Consider the following 23871-nt stretch of genomic DNA (forward strand, 5'->3'; position numbering starts at 1 on the left):
AATAGAATTTTTGCCACTCCCAGCAGAACCATAAGAAGTGGCTGCATTACTGTTACCACCCTTTCTTTGAGAAGCAATAAAAGCCTGTTCAACTGCACGCTGCCTAGTCCTGTTTTTTCTAGAAAGTGACTCTTGCAACATCAATCTGCAAACTTGACAACTTCAGGATTTCCTCGGGTCATCAGTCTCCAAGTCCTAGCAAAAGTCTGGTAAGAATCTGGTAAGGCATCAATAACAGTATGCACTAGGGAACTGTCTAAAATGACTTCACCTGCAGAAATGAGTTGCTCATTGATATCCTTGCCACTAGCAAGGAAAGTGTCCATATCATCTTCCTCATGCATAATCTTTGACTCCAACTCTTTAAGCAGTAAAGCAATTTTAGCCTCATTGCGACTTGCATAAAGACCAGCCAAAATATCCCAAGCCTGTTTTGCAGATTTTGCTGAACGGATGTGAGGAACAATGGTGCGCTTCACAGACAACGCAATCAATGCATGAGCTTGCGCATCCTTAACATCCCAACGAGCTTGTTCTACCGTAGCAAAACAACTCTAACAGCAGCAATCCTTGCAGCAAGACCTGCAACATCCTCAACATCGCCTACATCCTCAGAACCAGGACGTACATCAATGCCCTGCACAATATTCCAGATGCCCTTTGACACAAGAACATGTTGCATCATGTAAGCCCACATAGGGTAATTGTCCCACCTGTCCTCGGCAGCAAACATCTTGAACACATATGTGTTGTTGTTTTCAGCCATGGTAAATGTTGCACCTGATGTGAAAATTGCCCGAAAATAGGAGAAACGGAGCGAAAACAACACGTGCTACATAGCACAAACCTTAGAAGACTGTAAGGCACCTGTTATGCAGAAAACGGCACTGACAAAAATTCTGCACAAAATGACGAAATAGCCTGTGCAGTACTGCCTGTAATGGAAACGGAGGCCGAAATGAGCCCAAATAAAAAACATTTGTCGACCTGCAAACGCTCGCCAAAGCTCACTGAAATCGGAGAAAGTGAGCAGGCGTGTACTGGAGCAGCTGGCGACTAAGCTCGGGAGGACGCAACCTGCTCTGACACCAATTGTTGGAATTAGGGTTGCAGAGAAACGCACACAAGTTGGAGAAGACGAAGGAAGCTTAAGGCACACAATAGAGAGTGTATTACTTAGTGTGTAATGGAAAGATAGATAGCCCTAGAGTGATGGGCATATATACAATGCATGGGGGAAAAAACCCCCTAAAGAGGGAAAAAATGCCCCGGTGGTCCTAGTGTGTTCACACACATCACTACCACATGTATATGGTAACATTTAGGTTGTAGCCGTATGGTGCACTGGCATGTTTCTGAGTATCCCTAAGACTCCCTCGTGCACCATTAGGACAATTGACTTTGATGCAAATATTCTCTCTCTCTCTCTCTCTCTCTCTCTCTCTCTCTCTCTCTCTCTCTTTCTCTTTCTCTCTCTCTTTCTAGTAGGACCCTAGAGATTCTAAGATCTGGCGTGCACAATAGACATATATATCTTTTAGTGTAAATAACTAAATAGATATGTCTACTTCAAATGAATGTTGTGGTCAATGGTTCTTGAATTGTTGATGAAGTCTCATGTGCTATTTTAACCTATGTATATAAGAAACTGTGTGTGTGTGTGTGTGTGTGTGTGTGTGTGTGTGGGCCCGATTCATGCTCTGGCAAGTGGTAGCTTCATCAACCAAGATGTTCCTGTAATATTTTGTACTCTATCAACGTGGAATGTGATTGCAAAGGGTAATTGTGGTAGCATCTGGTGCGAGGGAGGGAGTCCATGGCCGAGAAGGAGTATAGCCTACACATGAGATGTTGTACATGCTACAAGTCGAGGGATTAGTTGAGCGTATTGCATTGCATGTGGAGAGCACAAGTGTGTAGAAGTCAAAGCGAAGGTAGTAGCTGCAGTAGCAATGACAACTGCTGAATCCATCAACCAACTCAGTGTATGTTAGCTCAGACACTAATTTTACACCTCAAGTACTTCCCCAGGGTGCACTTTGTGTGTGTGTGTGTGTGTGTGTGTGTGTGTGAGAGAGAGAGAGAGAGAGAGAGAGAGAGAGAGAGAGAGAGAGAGAGTTTTCGCTCTCCCATTTTCTTGTGTGCTCTTGGTGTACTGTGTATACGAGAGGGCAAGTCGCCAATATGGGTCTCACCTTCATCAAGCTCTTCCATCACCAAGAAGGAGATGCACATCTTGCTGTTAAAAAAACCATCATTTTTACAAGCTCAAGCTTGGCAAAATCATGACCACCATTCCAACCATAGGGTTTGTTAACGTTGAATTGTGGAGTACAAGAACATTACTTTTACACGGTGTGGGATATTAGGGATCAAGATATGATTCACCCTCTTTGAAGGCACTACTTCTAAGATATCCAAGGCCTGATCTTTGTCAGCAATGACATGAATCATGTGGTGAAAGCTTGTGATGAATTTCATAGAATGCTTAATGTGATGAGCTACGGGATATTCCGCTTCTTATCTTTGGAAACAAGCAAGATCTTCCCAATGCTATGAATGCAGTTGAGATGGTTGACAAAGTGGGTTACACTCCCTTTGTTAATGCCACTCGCATATTTACGAAGTATATATTGTGCCACATTAGGCAAAGGTCTTTATGAGGGCTTGGATTGGCTCTTTGGTAACATTGCCAAGGGACAACAAAAGTTTTCCTAGTAAAATGATAACCTTTTTTGAAGATCTTTCCTAGGGAAGTTTGTCTGAGACTGATGGTTGAACTATCATAAGAATAAGTTATGTATCTAGTGATGACATTGGTTGAATTTGCCTTTTGGGGACAAACTCATGTTTGAAATATTTTTCTCAACAACTTGTTAGATGTGTGCGTGTGCGTGTGCGCGCGCTAGAGAGAGAGAGAGAGAGAGAGAGAGAGAGAGAGAGAGAGAGAGAGAGAGAGAGAGAGAGAGAGAGAGAGAGAGAGGTTATCCATGTCCCTCGTTAATGCATGCTGAGCTTCAACATCTATGCATCACAAAGGTAGTTACCAATATAGCTATCGTATCCTTGTGTACAGACTTGCTTGGCTCTGATCATTGTTGCCTCTTTTGGTCTCTCTCTCTCTCTCTCTCTCTCTCTAACTGTATCTAGTGGTCTAGTGGCAATAGATATGAGTAGCTACATGGCTTCAAATCCAAGCTCTCGCTTTCAAAAAGGTGATGCAAATGACGTAGCATTCAGTTAATCATCCTCAACATGCAATGAGTCACAGTCATCGATCAACTTCAAGGGCTTAATTAGGATGGGAACAATGTTCCAAAAAAGTGTGACTTAGCTTCCAATCATGCTGCTTTGAAATTGAAAAATGTGGAATAAGAGGAAGAGGAGAAGGAAAAATCCTATCTAGATTTTGAGGAAAATAGTATAGATTAGTGAAAATTAGTCCAACTCTTCAAATTTTCCTCTTGGACAATCCATAAAAAGGAACCATGACTATTTTTTTCCAAACACTAAATTGGAGAGCTGCGACACCCCTATTCAATTTAGGATCATCTGCTACCATATAAAGTTGTGGAGAGGTTGCAGCAACTGAGACAACTTGCAGAAAAATCCCACAAATTTCACATTGGAGTTGTGGTATCGTTTTGGTCTTTTTCGTGTACTTGTACGTGAAGGTGAGGATTTGTGGTGTTACTTTTTGATCATCTACTTCTAGTACTTGAAGTCAATGTGACAACAAAGTTATGCCTAATTAAACAACTTACACTTTGTGCATGAAGCATGGATTATGAAACTTGGCTTATATGGGCATTAGTTAGTCGAGACATATGGTGTAATTAGGTGTGCTTTGAAGTAGTAGATGTTGCCTATTGTTGTCATGTAGTTTGGTAGTATGTGGTCCAACTTCCTTTCCAAGCCACGTGTAATTTTGTTTGCTCTATGGAAATATGGAAAGAAGTCTCTTATAGTAGTGAACTCCTCCATTCAAAATTGTTTTCCTTCACAAAAGATATTTCTTTCAGCCATACCCTTTTAAAAAAAGTGCTTTAGTAGCCTCAAACAACTCTGTTTTTAACTCTTAATGGTGGTTAATGCTCTAAATAGCAATATCTTCAAAGTATACAAAGTTGCCTCTTCTAACCATTCATCACTAATAGCCATTTGCGTAGTGCTTTGAGATGTTTGATAGCAAAAACATTTGTGCTTCCCTCTTGTTTGTCTAGTGGGTAAACTCCCTTACTCCTTTTTTATCAATGAAGCACGACTCGTGATTTTCTCACTTGTTAAATTTGCTTGCACAAATATTCATAGGTGGCAGGCCTCGTGATTTCATCATTTGTTTGCTACAATCTTGCAGCCCTGCCTTTTGCTTGATGAATGTGACCATCTGTATCCCTCGTCTACTATAAGTGACACGGGGGGAGGAGTAAGGGGATCAACGGCTGGCAGTCAATTTGCAAGACGATGGAATCTGAGACGTTGGATCTCTGCAACAAGGGGGACATGAGTTTTATAGGCATGGCATCGCTTTCTATTCAGCGACACGCGCTAGGTGGGATAGATAAGGCGCAAACTTGAGTAGGGGGAGGTTGGTAGTTCATGCACCTTCGCGATGCGATGGGACACTTTTTGCTTAACCTAACTCAATCAACAATAGACTTGCTAGCAGGGGATCAATGGCGAAGCGTCACTTTTTGCTTAACCTAACTCGATCAATGGCACTCAGTACCCCTGCTAGTAGTAGGCACGACTCAGGCTCGTGTCACACTGGGGTAGGCAAGAGCCAGCCTTGCTTAGGTGGCGGGCCTGTATTCACTGAGCAAAAAGGCAAAGTTGGCCCGAATTCCTTGTCAAAGGGGGCTCGCAGTGCTTGAAAAAAACCTAGGTTTAGTGTAATCCCACCTACAAATTTTGAATTTTACCTCTAAATTTTATATTTGAAGTTGAGAAAACCTTTGTTGTTTCACATACGTAGGTTTGCAAGTTTTTGGGAAAAAAAATTTTTCGAGCACTAAAGGGTGGGGGCAAACCGACTTTTGAGGCTCCATGGCCATCTCCAAAAAGACAAGCGGGAAAAATGTTGACGGGTGCTGAGCCCTGCTCTGCAGCGTCGAATGCGGAGGCTTCACCACCTGCCCTACCCTGATTGGCTTTTAAAAATGTCGCCTCTGGTGTCTTGAAGTTGTGTGTGACAGCAACCTGAAGGGGCGGCCTCAACACTATCTCAGACGGGCATGAGTTGGATGGGATCAATGGCACACGCCTATTTCCCGGAGCGGGTGCTTCTTGGGCCGTCTGATGTTGCAACGCGCCCGAATTTACACAGCGGCGGGCTCATCATAACAGAAGCCCTTCTCCCAATGCTTTCAACAAGCACGTGTAGGTGAGGTGGTGAAGGTGATAGGCTTGCAAAGGTGATGTTCTAGGTTCGATTCTGGGGGAGGAGAGTGGGGGAGGGAGGTGAGCGCCCGAATTTACAAGTTTTTCTACACCCAAATTTACATATTTTCCCAAATTTACACAAACCGCATCGGATGGCTTAGATCGCACCCCGCTCCGCTAAATAGGCGGGCCATTGATCCCATCGAGCCCATGCCCGTGTGAGATAGTGCCTCAGCCTAGTTTACATCTTGAGTCGCTTTTACAGCGGGGATGGGTACCTATAAATATGAACGGGGGAAGAAGGGAAGAAAGAAAATGGACGTCCTGGAATGGAGGAGGAGACACAGCTTCTTCCTGTGCGACCCTTTGTAAGGTTCCCATCCGGACAGCATCTGAGCACTACCTCGCCTCCTGCCTCCCCGCGCATTTCGTCCCCTCGCCTTCGCTACGGCCGTACAAGGAGTGGACGTGCTCAGCCACATGGCCCAGGCCCAGCATTGCAGCTGCAGCCGCATCACCTGCATCCTCATCCACATCCTCAGGAGAAAGCGTCTCGTGATTTCCTACAGCGCCTTGTTACAGTTTTGTTGTGGCTCCTCTTGCACCGTCATGGACTCTTCCTTCTTGCGCCTCTTTTTTACATCTCTGGCATGCTTTTCTACATGAGCTCCATACCCATGAATGTCCCTGTGAAGCTCCCTCAAAGCTCACTGCCAGGATCTGTCTACGGGGGCCCTGAGGTCTTTCGCCATCTTTGGCCCCAGATGCAGAATTCTGCCAGCTTCTTTGAGGTGATTGCTTTTGCCAAGTTTGCCTTTCTCAGTTTTCCGCACTTTTGGCTAAGTTTTAGGGACTTAGCCTACAGAATATATAAATATAAAAATAAATAAGTAAATAACATATATATATATATATATATATATATATATATATATATATATATATATATATATATATATATATATATACACACACACACACACACACACACACACACACACACACACACACACACACACACAGAAGAAGAGAGAGAGTTTTAATGTCGTAGGAATCTATCCGAAGAGACCTTAAAGATCTAGCCGGCGAGGAGTTAAACTCAAGACCTGTTATTCAAGAGGGAAATGGCATAACCAATCTACCACACTTGGGTGATAGAAAGGTTATACCATTTTCCTCTTTTTACTAGCGCGCGCACACACACACCCCCACACACACGCGAGAAGAAGAGAGTTTTAATGTCGTAGGAAACTATCCCAAGAGACCTTAAAGATCTAGTTGGCGAGGAGTTGAACTCAAGACCTGTTATTCAAGAGGGAAATGGCATAACCAATCTACCACACTTGGGTGATAGAAAGGTTATACCATTTTCCTCTTTTTATTAGCGCACACACACACACCCACACACACACGCGAGAAGAAGAGAGTTTAATGTCGTAGGAAACTATCCCAAGAGACCTTAAAGATCTAGCCGGCGAGGAGTTGAACTCAAGACCTGTTTTGAGAGAGAGAGAGAGAGAGAGAGAGAGAGAGAGAGAGAGAGAGAGAGAGAGAGAGAGCTTCACTACCTCTTCTTGGCACATCATCATGTCCATCATCATCTTCATCTTGGATGGGTGGAAGAGAAATTTTAATAGTAGAGGTTTCAGGTTTGGGATGTTCTAAGGTATCCACGCCTCCATCAGTCACCAACATGCAAGGATTCCTCTATGTGAGAGTGTTTACAATCTTTACACCAAGGCAGTATCTGCCTTCTTGCTGATGCACCACGACTACAACACCCGCTCTCATATGCTTTTGCTAGATTTCGACATGTGAGACACAGAGAGGGAAACTTATTGCTCAATCGTGTTCCTCGAGCACTGTGTGTTGCTATTCTTGGAATAGATTCTGTAGAAATTGGCTTGCTACCTTGGGCCTTGGCCTGGTGAGTATCTTGGGCCACGGCTCAATCGTGTTCCTCGAGCACTATGTATTGCTATTCTTGGAATAGATTATGTAGAAATTGGCTTGCTACCTTGGGCCTTGGCGTGGTGAGTATCTTGGGCCACTTGTTGGAAGTCTTTGATACATGGCTGAAAAGGTGCTTGAGAAATTGCGGTCATGATGTGTTTTGTGAGCAAATGGTGGATGGCTTGGGCATGATGGATTATTGGTTCTCACTATCAGATTGCTAGGAGTGGGATGTGTTCATTGGTCGAGAAACAAGGAAACAAAACTTTTCATTGGTTGTGTAAGTGGAGTCTTGGTTTGGGAGGTGTCGATGAGCCTTGATTTTTTTTTTTTCGAGAAAAAGATCCTTCTATTAGTTAATGAAACTGCCCATGGGGCTACAACCACCTCTACTAGAAAGGGCTACAACAATCATAAGGGGGGAGACTCTCCCAAGGAAAAACAACATATGTACACTGAGGCTAAATCAAGAGATGGGAGGAGGGAAAAGCCACACAGGTGGGCGGTAGTGCCATCTCAGCACACCTTGGACTATGGTGAAGAAAGGCCTAGGACGCCAGAGTCGAAGGAAAGCCTCTCTACGCTCCCGCATGCGGTCGAGCTGCCTTGGAGTCTCTCGAACTCTCCTCTGAGAGTATGGATCAGCTTTAGCCAAAGATCTCGAACAGTCTCTGCTGGTGGAACAAGGTGAGCCTCAAAGATGCGGAAGTAGCGGGCCTGCCAGATGAACCAGAGTGTCAGGCCGCAGATGAGCTCCCAACCCTCCTCTCTCTCACTTCACCACTCACGTGGAGTAAGCTTTGTAGCAGGCTGGAGTGTAGGTCGACCCCCCTGCATCACTATCATCCTGCTGGTGGAGGAAGCTCAAATTGAAGTGTCGGGCTTGTGAGAGTGGACCAAGCAGTTGCCCCCCAAGTGTACTGTCGTGTCGTGGAAAGAGCTGGCATCAACCTAAGGACACAAAGTCAAACCTGCTGTGCCAAAGAACAATCCCAAAGACAATGGTGCTGACTCTCCATAGGATGGTCACAAGCTGCGCATGCTGTCGAGAGACCACTATGTACTAGCTTGCTCCCAACTGCTGTAGCTCGATGTGCAACCAGCCATTGGAACAAAGTGAATCGCCACAGCTGTCTGGAGTCCCACAACCTCTCCTGTAAAGCTGACAAGAACTTAGTTGTGAGACCCTCCTCCTGCCAATGAGGTGCTGCAGTAGAACGAGCCTCTCTCCGTGCTGCCAGTATGTGACGTCCCCGTCAAATAGTGTACTGAAAGAAAGGGACACGTGGATGGTCGACCGAGGAGAAAGGGTCCCTCCAAAACCACTCTCCAGGATCCCACTGCACTCATGCCAGTGGACAACACTTCCAGGCCCACAGCCTCCAGTGGCTAGTCTCAAGAGCTCAGGGTCAGGATCTATGACAAGTCCTCCCACATATGCCCACAACTTGGAACCTTTGAAAACAACACTCTGCCACCTGTGGGGCGCCCGCTCTACTGAAACTCGGTGTAAGCGACCCTTACCATGTAGCTCGAAAAACAGGGAGGGTACAGTCTCTGAGCAAGCCCGAACTGCGATGAGAACCTCCAGTCGCATGAAGGCCCTCATCTATCTGGGCGTTGCTGACTCGAGAGGTGTGAGCCACTCAGTCGATACTGCCTCTGTGATGTCCCGACACATGCTCTGCACCCCTCTCATGCACTGTACCTGGATGCTCTGAAGCTCCTCTCATAAGCCTGAAAATTGTAGCCAGTCACTTAAAGTGCGTGCTGGACCCTCTGCCATGGGACCCCAAGAAACATGAGGCCTACGACCAACCAAGTGGCCTCTCTGAGTGCTAACCATGGGGTTCCAAACAAGGGGCTGTCTCAGGCGCTCCTCCGTGCAAGTAGGCTGATGTTGCTCCAAGCCTCTTCGCAGCTGCTCCCAAGAACGGAGCAGACTCATAGCGAAACGGTCCTCCAGTCTCCTGCTCAGGCCAACTCTGCGCATCTTTGTGAAAATCCATATGGTCGAAGGTCGCTAGGCCCTAGGGGCCTCCAGCCTGAGGTACTCTAGTACTAAGCCGCTGAAGCAAAAACTCCTCCCACGGCTCCTCCTCTCGAAGTAATCCTCTGACAACAAACTTCCCAAGAAGGGCTCTACTCTACTGTGTTGGGTCTATGGTTTTCAACCCTCCTTGAGAACAAGGAAGAATGATGACCTGCCAGGCCACTTTGGCCCGGGCTATCTGAGTGTCATGCCCTGACCAAAGGAAGTTCTTGATCAGCTTCTCTACTTGGCTGACGCAGGAACTCGAAAAGATCCAACAAGAAGTGATATACCACATAATAGCCAACAACACCTGGTTGGCCACTACAACTTTGCCTTCCAGAGAAAGTCTTGCAGAACTCCAATGTAACAACTTCCTCCTGATGGAGAGGAGGAGGGGAGGAATCTGCTGCTCAGGAGACAAGTCCAAGCCAACTTGACAGCCCAAGCATCGAACTGCAGTCCTTGGGGGAATCTATCTAAAGCCCTCACCTGGCAGCCAATCAGGCGTAGGAGCACTACCAACCGAGAAAGCCATTGTCTTTCTCCAGTTGATTAGTGCGCATGATGCACAACAAAAGGTCTCAAGAGCCTGTTCACACCTGTGAAGGTTGGCCTCTTGGCCCTCCAAGTGCAAGGCTGAGTCGTCTGCAAACTCAGCATCTAGTAGCTCATCTCCCCGAATAGGGAGCGCTAAGCCACGTAGACCAACCTGCTGTGAAACCAAAAACTTGCTGATCGCCTCAGCATAGAACATAAAGAGGAAGGGGGCAAGAGGGCGGCCCTGTTTGACCGAACGTGTGAGCATGAAACGATCTCCTCTACCACGTGACAAAAGTACCTGACTGTGTGCCCGTCTGTAAAGAGCTGACACACCTCCGATCCATGCATCTGAGAAGCCCATCCTGTGTAGAGTGCCCTCCAAAAAGTCCCAGTCAACTCTATCATAGGCCTTCTCAAAATTGAGGAGTATCACCAGATCCTCACCACGGAGGCGTGCGAGGGCAGATGCCTCCCAGAAAGTGAAGATGTTGTCAAGGATACTACGCTCCTTGACAAAACCTGTCTGTGTCCCATGTATGATGTTGTCTATAAGTGGTTGAATCCTCAAACTCAAAGCGTTGGCGAGAATTTTGTAGGCTGAGTAGAGGATGGTGATGGGCCGCCATTGTCGAATCTCATCCAAGGAGCCACCCACCTTGGGAATGAGGTAAATTAGGCCCTCGCTCATGCTATGAGGTATCTCTCCTTGTAAGGTGCAACGGAAGTGAATGTTGAACTTTGCTCAAGATGAGTGCTCCGAACTGTGCTCAAGGTTCCTTTTACTTTCGGAAGGGAGAGCCTTCCATTCCTTTAGTGAGAGAGTGCAAGTGATCACAAACAAAGTGGATAAACACTGTGAATGAAGGTGCTGAGACTGAGAGATAGAGAGAGAAGAATACGACACCAGAATGTTGTCGAACCCTCCTCCGAAGGCCCCACTCTCTATGGCGAGAGCGGTCTACTTATGATTGCATAAATCTCTACAATGCTTGGACTTGCCGATGATGTCGACGACGATGAGGACGATGACGAGACGGGCTGAAATGTGAAAATGCTATGGGCTGAAATCTGCAAATCTTTATCTGCTGAATTCTAACTCTATTTCGGTGACGATGTCGATGACGACGACGCGCTGAAAATGCAGATGTTGAAATCTGCGTTTTCCGGGCCGAATCTGCAAACTACGCGGGATCTGACCGTGCGGCGAGGATCTGGTGAGATTTGCGAGGTTTGGGGGTTCTATTGCGGGTACTGACTGCTGAAAACTGAAAAAAACGCTGAGTCTATGGCTGATTCCATCGCGAAGATCTGCAAAATTGCTGAGGTGTCTGGCAGATGCAAAAACGCTAGGGCTGATTTTTGTCTTCTGCTGCTGCCGGTTGTCTTGCAATGCAAAACGCTAGGCTGATCTGCTGTGGTTTTGTCGCCAGGCTGATGCAGATGCAAAAACGCTGGCTGATCTGGGTACTTGTCCAAAAAATGCTAGCTCTTATACTGTGGTGCAAAACACTAGAGATCTTTGGGGTCTTGCTGAGAAGTTGCCTGTGAGCAATGCTCCTGTTGCCTCTTCTGCCAGAAAGTGCTAGCGCTAGGTTTGCTTATATACAAACTTAGCAAAATTGCCCTACCTACTTTCCAACAAAAGTCACTTAAAAATAATAAGTGAATAATGTCAAAAATAGGGAAAATAGGTCTATGCACTATAAAAATGCTCTTGATGGGATCTGATGGGAATCTGATGGTCATGCTATGTGCATCCAGAGGATATGCATCTAATCTAAGTGTCTGGACATGCACGGTCTGCGAACAAACTTACAGAAGTGCAAGATCACTTCTTATTCTAGATTGACTTGACTGAACCGAACCTTGATCATGTTGTAGCTTGTCCATGGACACATAGGGTTGGATGTGTCACATGACATCCACTCCATTTCAAAGTGAGGTACTGGTACCGAACTGTATGGCGTCGAGGGAGATCGCCAACAACATCCGGAATCCTCGAAAGGACTCTTTGCCGGCCCACTCTGATGCGTGGGTCGTGCGATACTTGAACTTCATAAAGGTCTGCAACTCTTGCTTCTTTGGACCGCGCCGAAAGCGACACAGAGTCTTCTGTGGCTCTTTCAATGCTTCAACTTTGTCTATGGACGTAGGTCCACCTTCTTCAAGAATCTCCAAGGCTGAAAATTCCTGAAACCACCTCCAACACAAAAACATAAACATACCGATTCCATGTAAAGTGATTGGAGAAAATTTCGGCTTCCTAAAAGACTGTGCATGCAATGTAGATGAACAAAGAGACGGAGTGCCAAACCGTTCACCATACACACGCAAACAATGAGATTGAATCTTGTCTTTCTTATCTAAAGCAATCAACTGTGGCCATACAAGGGAAATGTCATGCTTGGTGCTCATACTTTCTTGTGCTCTTTCTACAACTGTGTCGTGCCAAGGAAGAGACATGGAATGTGACTTCCTTGAATGCATACTTTTCAGCTTTTCATGAATAATCCGCATATATCCGTGCTCATTCATGAGTGAAACGTGCTCGACGTACAATATGTCATGCCTAGGAAAAGGGATCACATAAAGATGCTGACTAAAATACAAGAAACGATCACGAATGAAACACTTGAACAATGCGTGCTGACGAATCATTCGAACACGTAGTACTTCCTATGAAGGTTCTTTGGACCTAGGCTCGAGAGCCAAGATCGGTTCTTCCTGAGGGGTTCTTTGGACCTAGGCTAGAGAGCCAAGATCGGTTCTTTGTGATTGATCGAATCTGCAAGGAGGTTAGCTTCACTATAGAAAGTATCAACTAACACATCATCCTTGTGAACAATCACATCATCTTCATGCAAATCATCATGCTTGTGAGAAATCACATCTTGATCATCATGCAAGTCATCATGCTTGTGAGAAATCACATCTTGATCATCATGCAAATCATCATGCTTGTCATTGTCATTTAAATCATCATGCTCATCATTATCATGCAATTCATCATGCTTATCATCATGCAAATCCTATGTATCATGCTTGGGAGAAGAAGAGATGGAGAGAGTCTCCTTTTTCGGATTTTGTGCAAACGGTGCCTGCACAATTGAAAAAAGTCGCAAGAACTCTTTCATGTGTTGATCGCTCTTGTCTTTTCTTGCTTTGTTCTCGCGATCAAATTCTGCTTGTCTTTCTTTGGCTTCCAATCGTGCTTCACGCTCTATGGCTGCCACACTGTCTTCATATTCACGATCGATGGCTGCCCTTCGTTTTGTGTAGGCCTTTCTTTTTGCTTTTCTTTCTTCGCATTCTAACTTTCTTTCCATAAACAATTGCTTCAACTCCTCCATAGGAGTTAGTACAATCCTTGGCGTAGATGGGGAAGGGGGAGAGTCAGAAAAACCTCCTCGTGGGGAAAATTCTTCTTTGCCTCTCTCATGCTCACCACCTCTATGCAAAGTATCCATTCCGCTTCGGGTGATGACCATGCATTGTGATCGTGGTTCTTAAGTTCTCGAGGAATTTGGGTTCTTGTGGGTCTTGGGTTCTTTGAGGGTCTTGAGGTTCTTCTTTCGCTTACAATCTGTGTTAGAGAAGGATCTTCTCTTCACCCAAGTTCTGCTCTTTTCCGCGGACACACCCCCTGGCAGCCTTGCGCTCACACCAAGGTTGCTTTTTCCCACCTCACGTCAATTGGCCGGCTGCGAAGTGCATGGTCCGCTCTCAATGAGTGAAAAGAGGCACAAGGGGAGGCTGGACAAGCCCTTCTTTCTTGGGTTTCCTGTCACTCTTCAAAAACATGATTAGGAATCGACACGCCCAAGTAAACTTGGGTTCGTGCGACCTCAACAAGCAAAAAAAATTCTGTGGTTCTTTCCTTGAGTGATACAGAAAACTGCCAAAGCTCTGATACCAATGTAAGGTGCAGCGGAAGTGAATCTTGAACTTTGCTCAAGATGAGTGCTCCGAACTGTGCTCAAGGTTCCTTTTACTTTCGGAAGGGAGAGCCTTGCGTTCCTTTAGTGAGAGAGTGCAATGATCACAAACAAAGTAGATAAACACTGTGAATGAAGGTGCTGAGACTCAGAGATAGAGAGAGAAGAATACGACACCAGAATGTTGTCAAACCCTCTTGTGAAGGCCCCACTCTCTATGGCGAGAGCGGTCTACTTACGATTGCACATATCTCTACAATGCTTGGACTTGCCGGCGATAAGGACGACGACGAGACGGGCTGAAATCTGAAAATGCTATGGGCTGAAATCTGCAAATCTTTATCTGCTGAATTCTGACTCTATGTCGGTGACGATGTCGATGACGACGGTACGACGACGACGCATTGAAAACGTAGATGCTGAAATCTGCGTTTTCTGGGCTGAATTTGCAAACTACGCGGGATCAGACCGTGCGATGAGGATCTGTTGCGAGAAGGTGAGATCTGCGAGGTTTGGGGGTTCTATTGTGGGTACTGACTGCTGAAAACTGAAAACGTTGAGTCTATAGCTGATTCCGTCGTGAAGATCTGCAAAAATGCTAGGTGTCTGGCAGATGCAAAAACGCTAGGGCTGATTTTTGTCTTTTGTTGCTGCCGGTTGTCTTGCAATGCAAAACGCTAGGCTGATCTGTTGTGGTTTTGTCGCCAGGCTGATGCAGATGTAAAAACGCTGGCTGATCTGGGTACTTGTCCAAAAAACGCTAGCTCTTATGCTGTGGTGCAAAACGCTAGAGATCTTTGGGGTCCTGCTGAGAAGTTGCCTGTGAGCAATGCTCCTGTTGCCTCTTCTGCCAAAAAGTGCTAGCGCTAGGTTTGCTTATATACAAACTTAGCAAAATTGCCCTACCTACTTTCCAACAAAAGTCACTTAAAAATAATAGGTGAAAAATGTCAAAAATAGGGAAAATAGGTCAATGCAATGTAAAAATGCTCTTGATGGGATTTGATGGTCATGCTGTGTGCAACCAGAGGATATGCATCTAATCTAAGTGTTTGGATATGCACGGTCTGCGAACAGACTCACAAAAGTCCCAAATCACTGCCTATTCTAGACTGACTTGACTGTCTGTAGCTTGTCCACGGACACATAGGGTTGGATGTGTCACGTGACACTCCCGTGTGTAGGATGTACTGAAAAGTGCTGCAGAGATTTTAGCCAAGCAAGTCCCAGTACTCTTAAGAAAAAGTTGGGAAGTACTTAAGAAAAAGTTAGGAGTCTAACCATCCTTACTTGGAGAGCTACCACGGGGAAGTGTTCTGAGGGCCGCGTGAAGCTCCTCTAACTGAAGAGGTAGCTCAAGCCTCTGGCGCATCTCCTCAATCACAAGACAAGGCATCTGTGTCCACACCTGCTCTGTGCATGCATCCTGAGGCTCTGTTGACAACAGGTCACGGTAAAAGTCGGTGGCAACTGCACGCATGTCCTATAGCTCTGAAGCAACTGACCCATTAGGCCTCCTCAACTGGCTGACCTTGGCATTCGCATGTCGGGGCCCCACTGTCTCAAAGAAAGCCCCTGTCACTCTGTCACCCACCCGGGCTCACCGAGATGCTTGTCGATGAAAAGCAAACTCCTGGCGCCTCTCCTCTGTGCTGGCAAGCTCTTGGTGAGCCTGCTTGTGCTCCTCCGACCAAGGACTATCTGGATGTTGCTCTTGCATCCTCTGTAAGGAAGCAACGCCCTGTCAGAGACGCTTCTACTCCACTCTTTGTTGCAGCCATGCGGGCCGTACTCCTGGAGAAATAGCCGACTAAGCTGAGCAAGTCCAGAGGCCACTCTGTCAGCAGGAGAGTCTTGCAAGTCTAAGCCCTCTGTCCAAAGAGCCACCACTCGCTCTTTGAGCGCAGAGTCCAGCAAGACCCTCTCAAAGCATCGTGCTCCCCCTCCTCTGTCTATCTGTCACTATGAGAATCACTGGAGCATGGTCCGAAAAAGAAGTTCGAGCTAGAATGCAAACTGACCCACCCAAGTCACAGAAATGGTCACTAGTGTAGAAGCGATCTATCCAAGATAGATTCACTCCTACCACTCTACGGTCCGGAACAAGAGAAGGCCAGGCTATCTGGAGGCTGAGCTCACAAAGCTAGAATGCTACCACACATCTGAAACCTGCAGTCATACATAACCTCTCCCAAGCTGCCAACTCAACTCCATGCACAGTAGTATGGCTACCTCCAATCCTCAAACATGTTGAAGTCACCCCCAATGCACCATTGCTGTGTTTGCGCGGCAGAGACTCTACAATATGGGACCAAAACTCTGCACGTGTACTCGCCACATTGGGCGCGTAGATGTTCAAGAAGCCCACGAGGCAACCCTGAACCTGCATAGTAATCCACTGAGCCTTGCCTGGCACAATAATGCCTCTACCCACAATGGCTTGCTGCAAAGAATCCGCAATAGTCATACATACCCCACCCTGGATGTGTCACGTGACACATCCAACCCTATGTGTCCGTGGACAAGCTACAGCACGACAAGGGTTCAGTCAGTCCAAATTTAGGAGTGTTCTGGCACTTTTGTGAGTCTGTTCACAGACCCTGTATGCCCAGGCACTTAGAGTAGATGCATATCCGCTGGTTGCACACCGCATGATCATCAACATTACCATTAGAATCCAACAAAATCCATCAAGAGAATTTTCCATGGCATTAAACCTATTTTCCCTATTTTTGACATTTTTCACTTATTATTTTAAGTGACTTTTGTTGGGAATTGAGTAGGGCAATTTGGGTAAGATAATATATAAGCAAACCTAGGCTAGCACTATTTGGTAGAAGAGCAAGGAGAACACAGGCCAAGGGCAGCAGGTTCCCCCTCTCTCTCTCAAGCAAGACTCCCCCTTTATTGGTGGCGATTTTCCTCCAAGCAAGAATTCCAACACCCTAGCCTTTTCAGCAACAGCATCATCGCGTTAGACTCCAGCACCCTAGCATTTTCAGCATCAGCCTCATCGTCAGAAAACCAGCGTTTTCAGCTTCAGTAGACCAGCGTTTTCAGCTTCAGCATACCAGCGTTTCAGCTTCAGAAAACCAGCGTTTTCAGCTTCAGTAGACCAGCGTTTTCAGCCTCAGGAAACCAATGTTTTCAGCCTCAGAAAATCAGCGTTTTGCATCAGCAAATTCAGCGACAAGAAGCATCCCAAGCATTCAGTTTTCAGCCATAGTCTCGTCCTCGTCGTCCACACCGTCGACATCAACATAGCCCCATTTAGATTTGCATCAGCATCTTATACCAGATTGTGCAATCAATAGTAGACCACTCTCGCCATCGAGAATGGGACCCTTGGAGGAGGGTTTTACAACGTCTCTGGTGTCGTATTCTCTTCTCTCTCTATCTCTCAGTCTCATGCACTTTCACGCACAACGTCCCTTCACTTTGTTTGTGTCCATTGCACTCTCTCATTAAGAACGGAAGGCTCTCCCTTCCATAAGAACAAAAGGAACCTTGAGCACAGTTCGGAGCACTCATCTTGAGCAAGGTTCAAACATTCATTCCGCTACACCTTACATTGGTATCAGAGCTTTGACAGTGTTCTGTATCACTCAAGGAAAGAACCACAAGAACCACATAATTTTTTATTTTTTTTGCTTGTTGCGGTTGCACGTAACCCAAGAGTTCTTGGACGTGTCGATTCCTAATCGTGTTTTTGAAGCGTGACAAGATTCCCAAGAAAGAAGGGCTTGTCCAACCTCCCCTTGTGCCTCTTTTCACTAAGAGCGGACCTGCTTTTGAACTCTCTGGCCTTTCTTCATCTTGTTCTTTATGTGCCTTTTTAGGGCACTTCGCGCAGATGTGTCCTTGTTCCCCGCATCCACAATACTTTCCCTCTTTGATGTAGTTGGCTCGTTCCCGAGGAGTGAGTCGGGGTCGTGCATCCTTATCTGTCTGATCTTGGGGGACTCTTCTTCTTTCTAATTTCATTTTTAGAAGTCTGTTCTGTTTTCTGCGTCATGATCTCATCTGTGGGGTAAGTCAAAGTGCCCGAGTGTATGGCAAAACCCCGTTTCGCATGACTCATCAGTTCTTGAATAGAATCTGACTTTTGCTCTAAGCAGCGATCTCGGATCTCCGTAGTAGGAAGTCCCAAGGTAAACCGCTCAATCTGTTCTTTAAACGAGATCTTTTTAAATGAAGAAGCGGGTAGAAAAGAGCTCTAGCTCCAAAATCTCTCGCAATATGCGTCCAAGGTCTCTTTCTTGGTCATCCGGAGATAGTTCCAAGCAGTTCGTACTCCCGAGTCAACCAAGAAGAAATAAAAAGCCTTTTAAATTTCAGCCATTTAACTGGCGCTTTCTTGTTCAATAGAAGAGTGGACCACCATGTTCGAGCATTTCCCTTGAAGTAAGAGGTAGCCCTCCGAATCTTGGAGTGCTGTGAGTAATGCCCTCCAGAGAAAGCTATATCAAACTTCTGTATGAAGGCCAAAGCCCTCGAAGCATCTCGGAATCCAATCGATTGTTCACCTTCTTTAAATTCTCGAACTTTCTTGCTTTTATCCTCCAGAAAGTCATACTGGTTGGCTTTATAGAAATTCTTCTTCTTTGCATAAAATTTGTGATCATCGAAGTCCGAACTATCTGAAGACGAGTCCTCTGTAGAATTGTCAGAAACGGGGCGAAACTTAGGCTTCTTTGCCTTTTTCTTGCCCTTTTCGAAGCTTTGCTTTTTGCTTCGCTTTTTCCCTTTGATGTCTTCTTCGCTTGAGTCAGAAGAGCTAGAAGAACCGTCAGAAGAAGAAGAACTGGATACTCCTTCAAATCGCACATGCTTCTTCTGCTTTCCTGCCGAGGCAAAAGTAGATTGACGGCCCAAATAACCAGGGAAGTCAGTTCCTTTCTTCTGCTTTTTGGCTTTGTTGGTTGCGTCAAAAAGCTGGGCGATCCGTGTATCAACCATCTCTTCCCATTCTTGCTCTGTAAACATCCTCGGAGTAGGAGGTTTCTTGAGTGCCGGTTTGAGGGGTGGTTCTGTGGCCTTCCGTCACTGAGAGTGCACTTTGTCGAAGGATGTCTGAGTCAAAAATTTGGCAAATTTGGGATCCTTTGCAAGATTGATCATCATCTTTGTCGCATCGTCAACCAATTGTCGACGCTCCATCTCTTCAATCTCCGCCTGAGTAGGCCAAGGCAGGCCGTACTCCTCGTGAGAATCTTCTTCGTGATCTCTTCCCGCATCTCGAGATGTAGAGGAAGTCGACTGATCTCTGTTTGAATCTATAAGTGTCGCGAGAAAAGGATCGGATTTCCTAGTAGAAGAGAGAAATCGGCCGTGCTCTGATACCACTGTAACAAACTTGGACACTCTAAGTCAAGATTCTACCGCGACACAGCAGAGATTCACTTCAAAACAGTTCATAGTTCACAATTGATTCGACACGGCCCGGCGGAGTTCCGTGCCTAGAGATATTGGCCCTAAAGACTGGCTCCCCTTTCGGTATTTCTTTTTACATTAATCTGTAACTCGAAGTACAAGGAGTGGGAGGGGTCTACATCTCAGACTTTGCGTCCAGATGATTTGAGTTGTGAGAGCCCAACCCACCTATGTATTGATTACAAGGGTTGCCCAAAAGCAGAGCCCCAAAAGCTGCCTTTTAAAAGTTCTTGAAATAAAGCAACCTATCCCAAAGCCTCTCCAAAAGCTTGCGTAAAAATTCAGTTGCGTAGAAGTCAGCCACGTCAGCCCTGTTGCCGCATTTTGCGTCGCAAATCTGCTACCCCACTTGGAGTGTGTTCAGACCATGCCATACCATGTCACCCATTTGTGACAAAATCCATTTTTTGTGCAGAGAATCGGCAATCAAGGAGAAATTGGATCTCTGTACAGTAGGAGACGGGTAGATTAGTAGGGGATTTAGGCCTGCATCAGATTCGGCATGGCAAGAGAGAGCTACGTCAACGAGCGAGCACTGGGGAGAGAGGCCGGTGGTGCCATGGAACCAGCGGTCGAACAGATTGCAAGTTACGGCCATGGACCTGCCGGAGGAGGAAAGAGGAGATGCTGTCAGCAACTACGTAAGCATTGACGAATCCAAGCATGCCGGCGACTGCAAGTCAATTTTTTCATTTGTTTACCTTAGTGAGGTTTTCTTTATCGAAAAAATAAAATAAAATCAAATGGCGTCATTTTACCCTTGGAGGATGTTCACACAAAAACTTGTTTGTCAATGTTAATGTACACAATGTGATGATGATGATTGAACGTTGGCACACGACCCTTCATAATTATGACAAAATTTTGTAAGGGATTAGACACTGTCGTGGCAAGCCATGCGAGGCTGCAGGTAAGACCTTCCCGAATGTGAAGCCCCGATTTTGTAACCATCTCATGAGGTTAACGGGTAAACCTAAACCCGAGGTTAACTCACGGTTTACGAGTACAAAAACTCGTGGTTGAGAGTAAACCTAAAACTCTGTGTGTCATGAGAGTGGTGATCCTAGGTCAAGGGGGCGTATGATGACAATTATGCCAAGTTTGGCTGAAGGGGGCGATTGTTGGGGTCAGTCCAACTTGGGCGGACTCGTGTGAACACCTTGTAAATGCCATTATAAGGCTTATGATAACCTAATGAATGGTCTCTTTTCTTTGTGTGAATCGTGCAATCTTATCCTCTAACTCTCTCTTCTCTGCACACGCTTCTCTCCATTGCCATGTCCATTCGCGATGCCATCGGCTTCCGTGCATGCTCAACATCGCTCCCCGTCTCTCTCCTCGTGCGGTTCCCACCCGGCTTTGTGTGTTAGAGAAGATACCTTGCTCTAACTTGTCAGTTGGTTGCCCTTTCAACCAAGAGATGCTCGTGTAGGCGGCCCCAATTTCGTGTCTAGTCTCTTACAGGGAGAGTTTCAATTCTCCTCTCTTTCCATTGAAAGCCTGACGTTCTGCCTAGTGTTTTTCATCATAGGTTTTCTCTACATGGCTTTTTTAATTATATTTTGGTAGGGTTCAACAAAGCATATTAGCCGTCTTTTTATTTTTTGAAATTTTGATATTACAGATCATCTCAGCTTGCATGGATGTAACGTAGCTATTATTCATAAAGATTTGTTCAAGTAGTTATGAAACCTGGTGGTGGTGGTAACTGGATTTGCATGTAGGACCCTTGACGACTTTGTTCTGGAATGCAACGCCTTTGAATGCCATGCTTGGCCAGATTGTTCTGCAAATCATGATTCAATTGCATGCCAACATTTTCTGGAAAAAGGGAAGTTATGTCTTATCTGGGTGTGCTGAATGTTGCACACGATCTTTGTTGTAGTTGTGCCATGAAGTACATGTACCTGATTGCCAAACTGTTTGTTTATTTGGCTCAGAACCTGACAGTCCTTCAATCTGTTTGTAGTTCACTAAGGCATGGCGTAGTGTAGAGGAAGGTGGATTGTGGAAACCTTGTCTCAAGAAGTTGGTATCGCTGAAAGGTAGAAGTTCAGATCTTCACTAGTCTAGAGAAGGGGATAAGAATTATCGAGAAAATGCAACTCAATTAAGCCAAGTTGTTATCGCTTTTTGCTGAAATATCTCTTAAACTAGATTGCTACTAGAAACTTTAAAGCTAGCACGCTTCAAAAGCATGTACTGTTCCAGTTATTTGTTACTCTTTATAGTGCTCTGAATGCAGATAGTTTTTTTTCCTTTCTTTTTTGGGTGCATATCCACTTCTTTACAAATGCACGTACTGCTTTGATGGCTTCTAGGTTTACACGAGTCGAATGGGTTTATCCTCATCGAGGCCAATGGTGGGCTGAATCAGCAAAGATCCTCTGTATGCATCTCATCTTGATATTCAAATGCTGAAATTTGCAAATCCAAGGCAGTTTTTTGCTAGGAGCTCTCAGATCATCTAACAATTTGCAGATTTGCAATGCGGTGGCACTTGCAGGAATTCTCAATGCAACTTTAGTTGTGCCGAGTTTTCATTTCAATAGCGTATGGCAAGACCCAAGGTAAGCTTTGGGTTCTGGAACTTCTGAAAAATGGGCTTTTCTCTAACTGATTATATCTACATTGTCCAGTGTATTTGGGGAGATCTTTGACGAAGATTTCTTTATTGAGTCTTTGGCGGAAAGTGTCAAAGTAGTCAAGCAGCTTCCTGACTACCTGTTGGAGAGAGTGGGGAACAACATAAGTCTCATACCAAATATCAAGGTTAAGGCATGGGCACCTACAAGCTTTTACATTGAGACTGTTCTGCCAAAGCTGCTTGAGACGGGGTTCGTTGTCCTTTTTTAGAAGTGGTTGTAGTTGCCGGCTTGATTGAGAATTGTATGTTGACAATCAGGCTTATTTTGCAGTGTTATACGCATTGCGCCATTTGCAAATCGACTTTCTTTTGATAAGATTTCTCCAGATTTTCAGAAACTGAGATGTTTTACCAATTTTGAGGCTCTTAAATTTGCCCAACCCATTGCAGTACTCGGAAAGAGGTTGGTAGAAATGATGAGAAGACTGAGTGCCCACAATGATGGCAGCTACGTTGCCGTGCATCTTCGGTTTGAGGAGGTCTCTGAAAACATCTCTTTCGTGGATTGAATTTGTGGTGCTAGCTCTTTTTCTGATACTTTCTTTCTAATATATCTGAACAAATTTTTTTAGGACATGGTAGCATTTTCATGCTGTATGTACAGTGGGGGAGAGGGCGAAAAACTTGAGTTGGATGCTGCCAGGGAAAGAGGGTGGCGAGGAAAGTTCAATAGACCTGGCCGTGTTATTAATCCTGCTGCTATTCGGATGGATGGGAAATGCCCCTTGACACCATTGGAGGTAAGAGGTGGATGGGTATTCAAAAATGACTACTGTTGACGAATTGTATAGCCTTTTTAGCGCGCAATAGTAATTAAATTTTAGGGAATATCAATCCAAGACTGTGCTCCAAGGAGTTGTATCTTTCAAATGAGTCAAATAACTTAAGTGAGCCACTCACAATTGGGCTTTTTACAGGAATTGGGCACATATATTTCTGATCTTGTTGGGATATGTAATAGGGAGATAAAAGCTGCCGGGTTTTTTTTCTCAGGTGGGCATGATACTTAGGGGCATTGGATTGCAGAAGGATACTCCCATCTATTTAGCAGCAGGGAAGATCTACAAAGCAGAAGAAAGTATGGCTCCTCTTCGCCAGATGTTTCCTCGCCTTCAAACAAAAGAAACATTACTATCTTCAGAGGATTTAGAACCTTTAAAGGTAGCTACTGTCCTTTTTTTCAGATTTGCTGAAGATATTGATCACTTATTAACCTTCTAATAATCCAACAGAAATTCTCCTCTAGGCTGGCTGCCTTGGATTACACGGCCTGCCTTCACAGTGAGGTCTTTGTCACTACTCAAGGAGGCAACTTCCCTCAGTTTCTAATTGGTCACAGACGGTATCTCAACAATGGGCACTCTAAGACTCTGAAACCAGACAAAAGAAAGCTTGCTGTTTTGCTAGATGGTCAGGACATCAGGTCATGACTATCAATATTGGTGTGCTGGGTTTGGGATCTTATTGTGTTTCTTCATGAAATCTTTTGCATTGCAGTTGGGAGCTTTTCTCTGAACACATGAAGTCGATGTGGAGGCATAGCGATTCCAAAGGATATGAGCTCAGAAAACCCAGTTCATCAATCTACACCTACCCTGCTCCAGACTGTATGTGTTCTGGTACGTATGAACAGCCACTTGGAAAATCACCAGAGAAATGGACAAATCGGACTTCCAGTTTTTGAAGGTTTTTTTCAGAATTGTACGATGTCATTGGTGCCTGTGCCTTTACCTTGTAACTTGCTACTTCTTGGTATTTATTAGCCCCATTCTTTATTGAAAGAAGTACATTCTGAGCATTCTCTACTGATATAAATACCGTGTTCAAGTATCTTAGCATTGATTTTATTGTACACTCTTGCCAGAAGTAAATATGTTTATGCTGTTTGAGGTATGCAATACTTCACCTTTTTATGGGGTGGGGGTGGGGGTGGGGGAGGAGAACAC

General features: G+C 45.3%; 1 protein-coding gene and 1 pseudogene across 2 annotated transcripts; both read left to right on the forward strand.

The window, feature by feature from the left end:
- The first annotated feature begins 2184 nt into the window (after positions 1-2184).
- On the forward strand, positions 2185-2718 carry LOC147461901 (ADP-ribosylation factor pseudogene; annotated as a pseudogene).
- A 2959-nt stretch (positions 2719-5677) lies between these two features.
- Positions 5678-23760, forward strand: LOC147461902 (protein ESMERALDA 1-like). Of its 2 annotated transcripts, none has more exons than XM_086509373.1 (10): positions 5678-6173; positions 21248-21323; positions 21600-21667; positions 21760-21848; positions 21918-22115; positions 22197-22404; positions 22498-22665; positions 22919-23086; positions 23158-23348; positions 23423-23760. In XM_086509373.1, the coding sequence occupies exons 1-10, from the start codon at positions 5712-5714 to the stop codon at positions 23607-23609; spliced, it is 1815 nt and encodes a 604-aa protein (XP_086365499.1). In that variant the 5' UTR covers positions 5678-5711; the 3' UTR covers positions 23610-23760. The 2 variants fall into 2 exon arrangements, with proteins under 2 accessions (XP_086365499.1, XP_086365500.1); XM_086509374.1 differs by having other exon boundaries at positions 23158-23335; positions 23423-23584.
- Positions 23761-23871: the final 111 nt, after the last annotated feature.

This window comes from Adiantum capillus-veneris, chromosome 3 (genome assembly GCF_014529385.1).
Source record: "Adiantum capillus-veneris isolate H3 chromosome 3, ASM1452938v2, whole genome shotgun sequence".
Lineage (NCBI taxonomy): Eukaryota > Viridiplantae > Streptophyta > Polypodiopsida > Polypodiales > Pteridaceae > Adiantum > Adiantum capillus-veneris.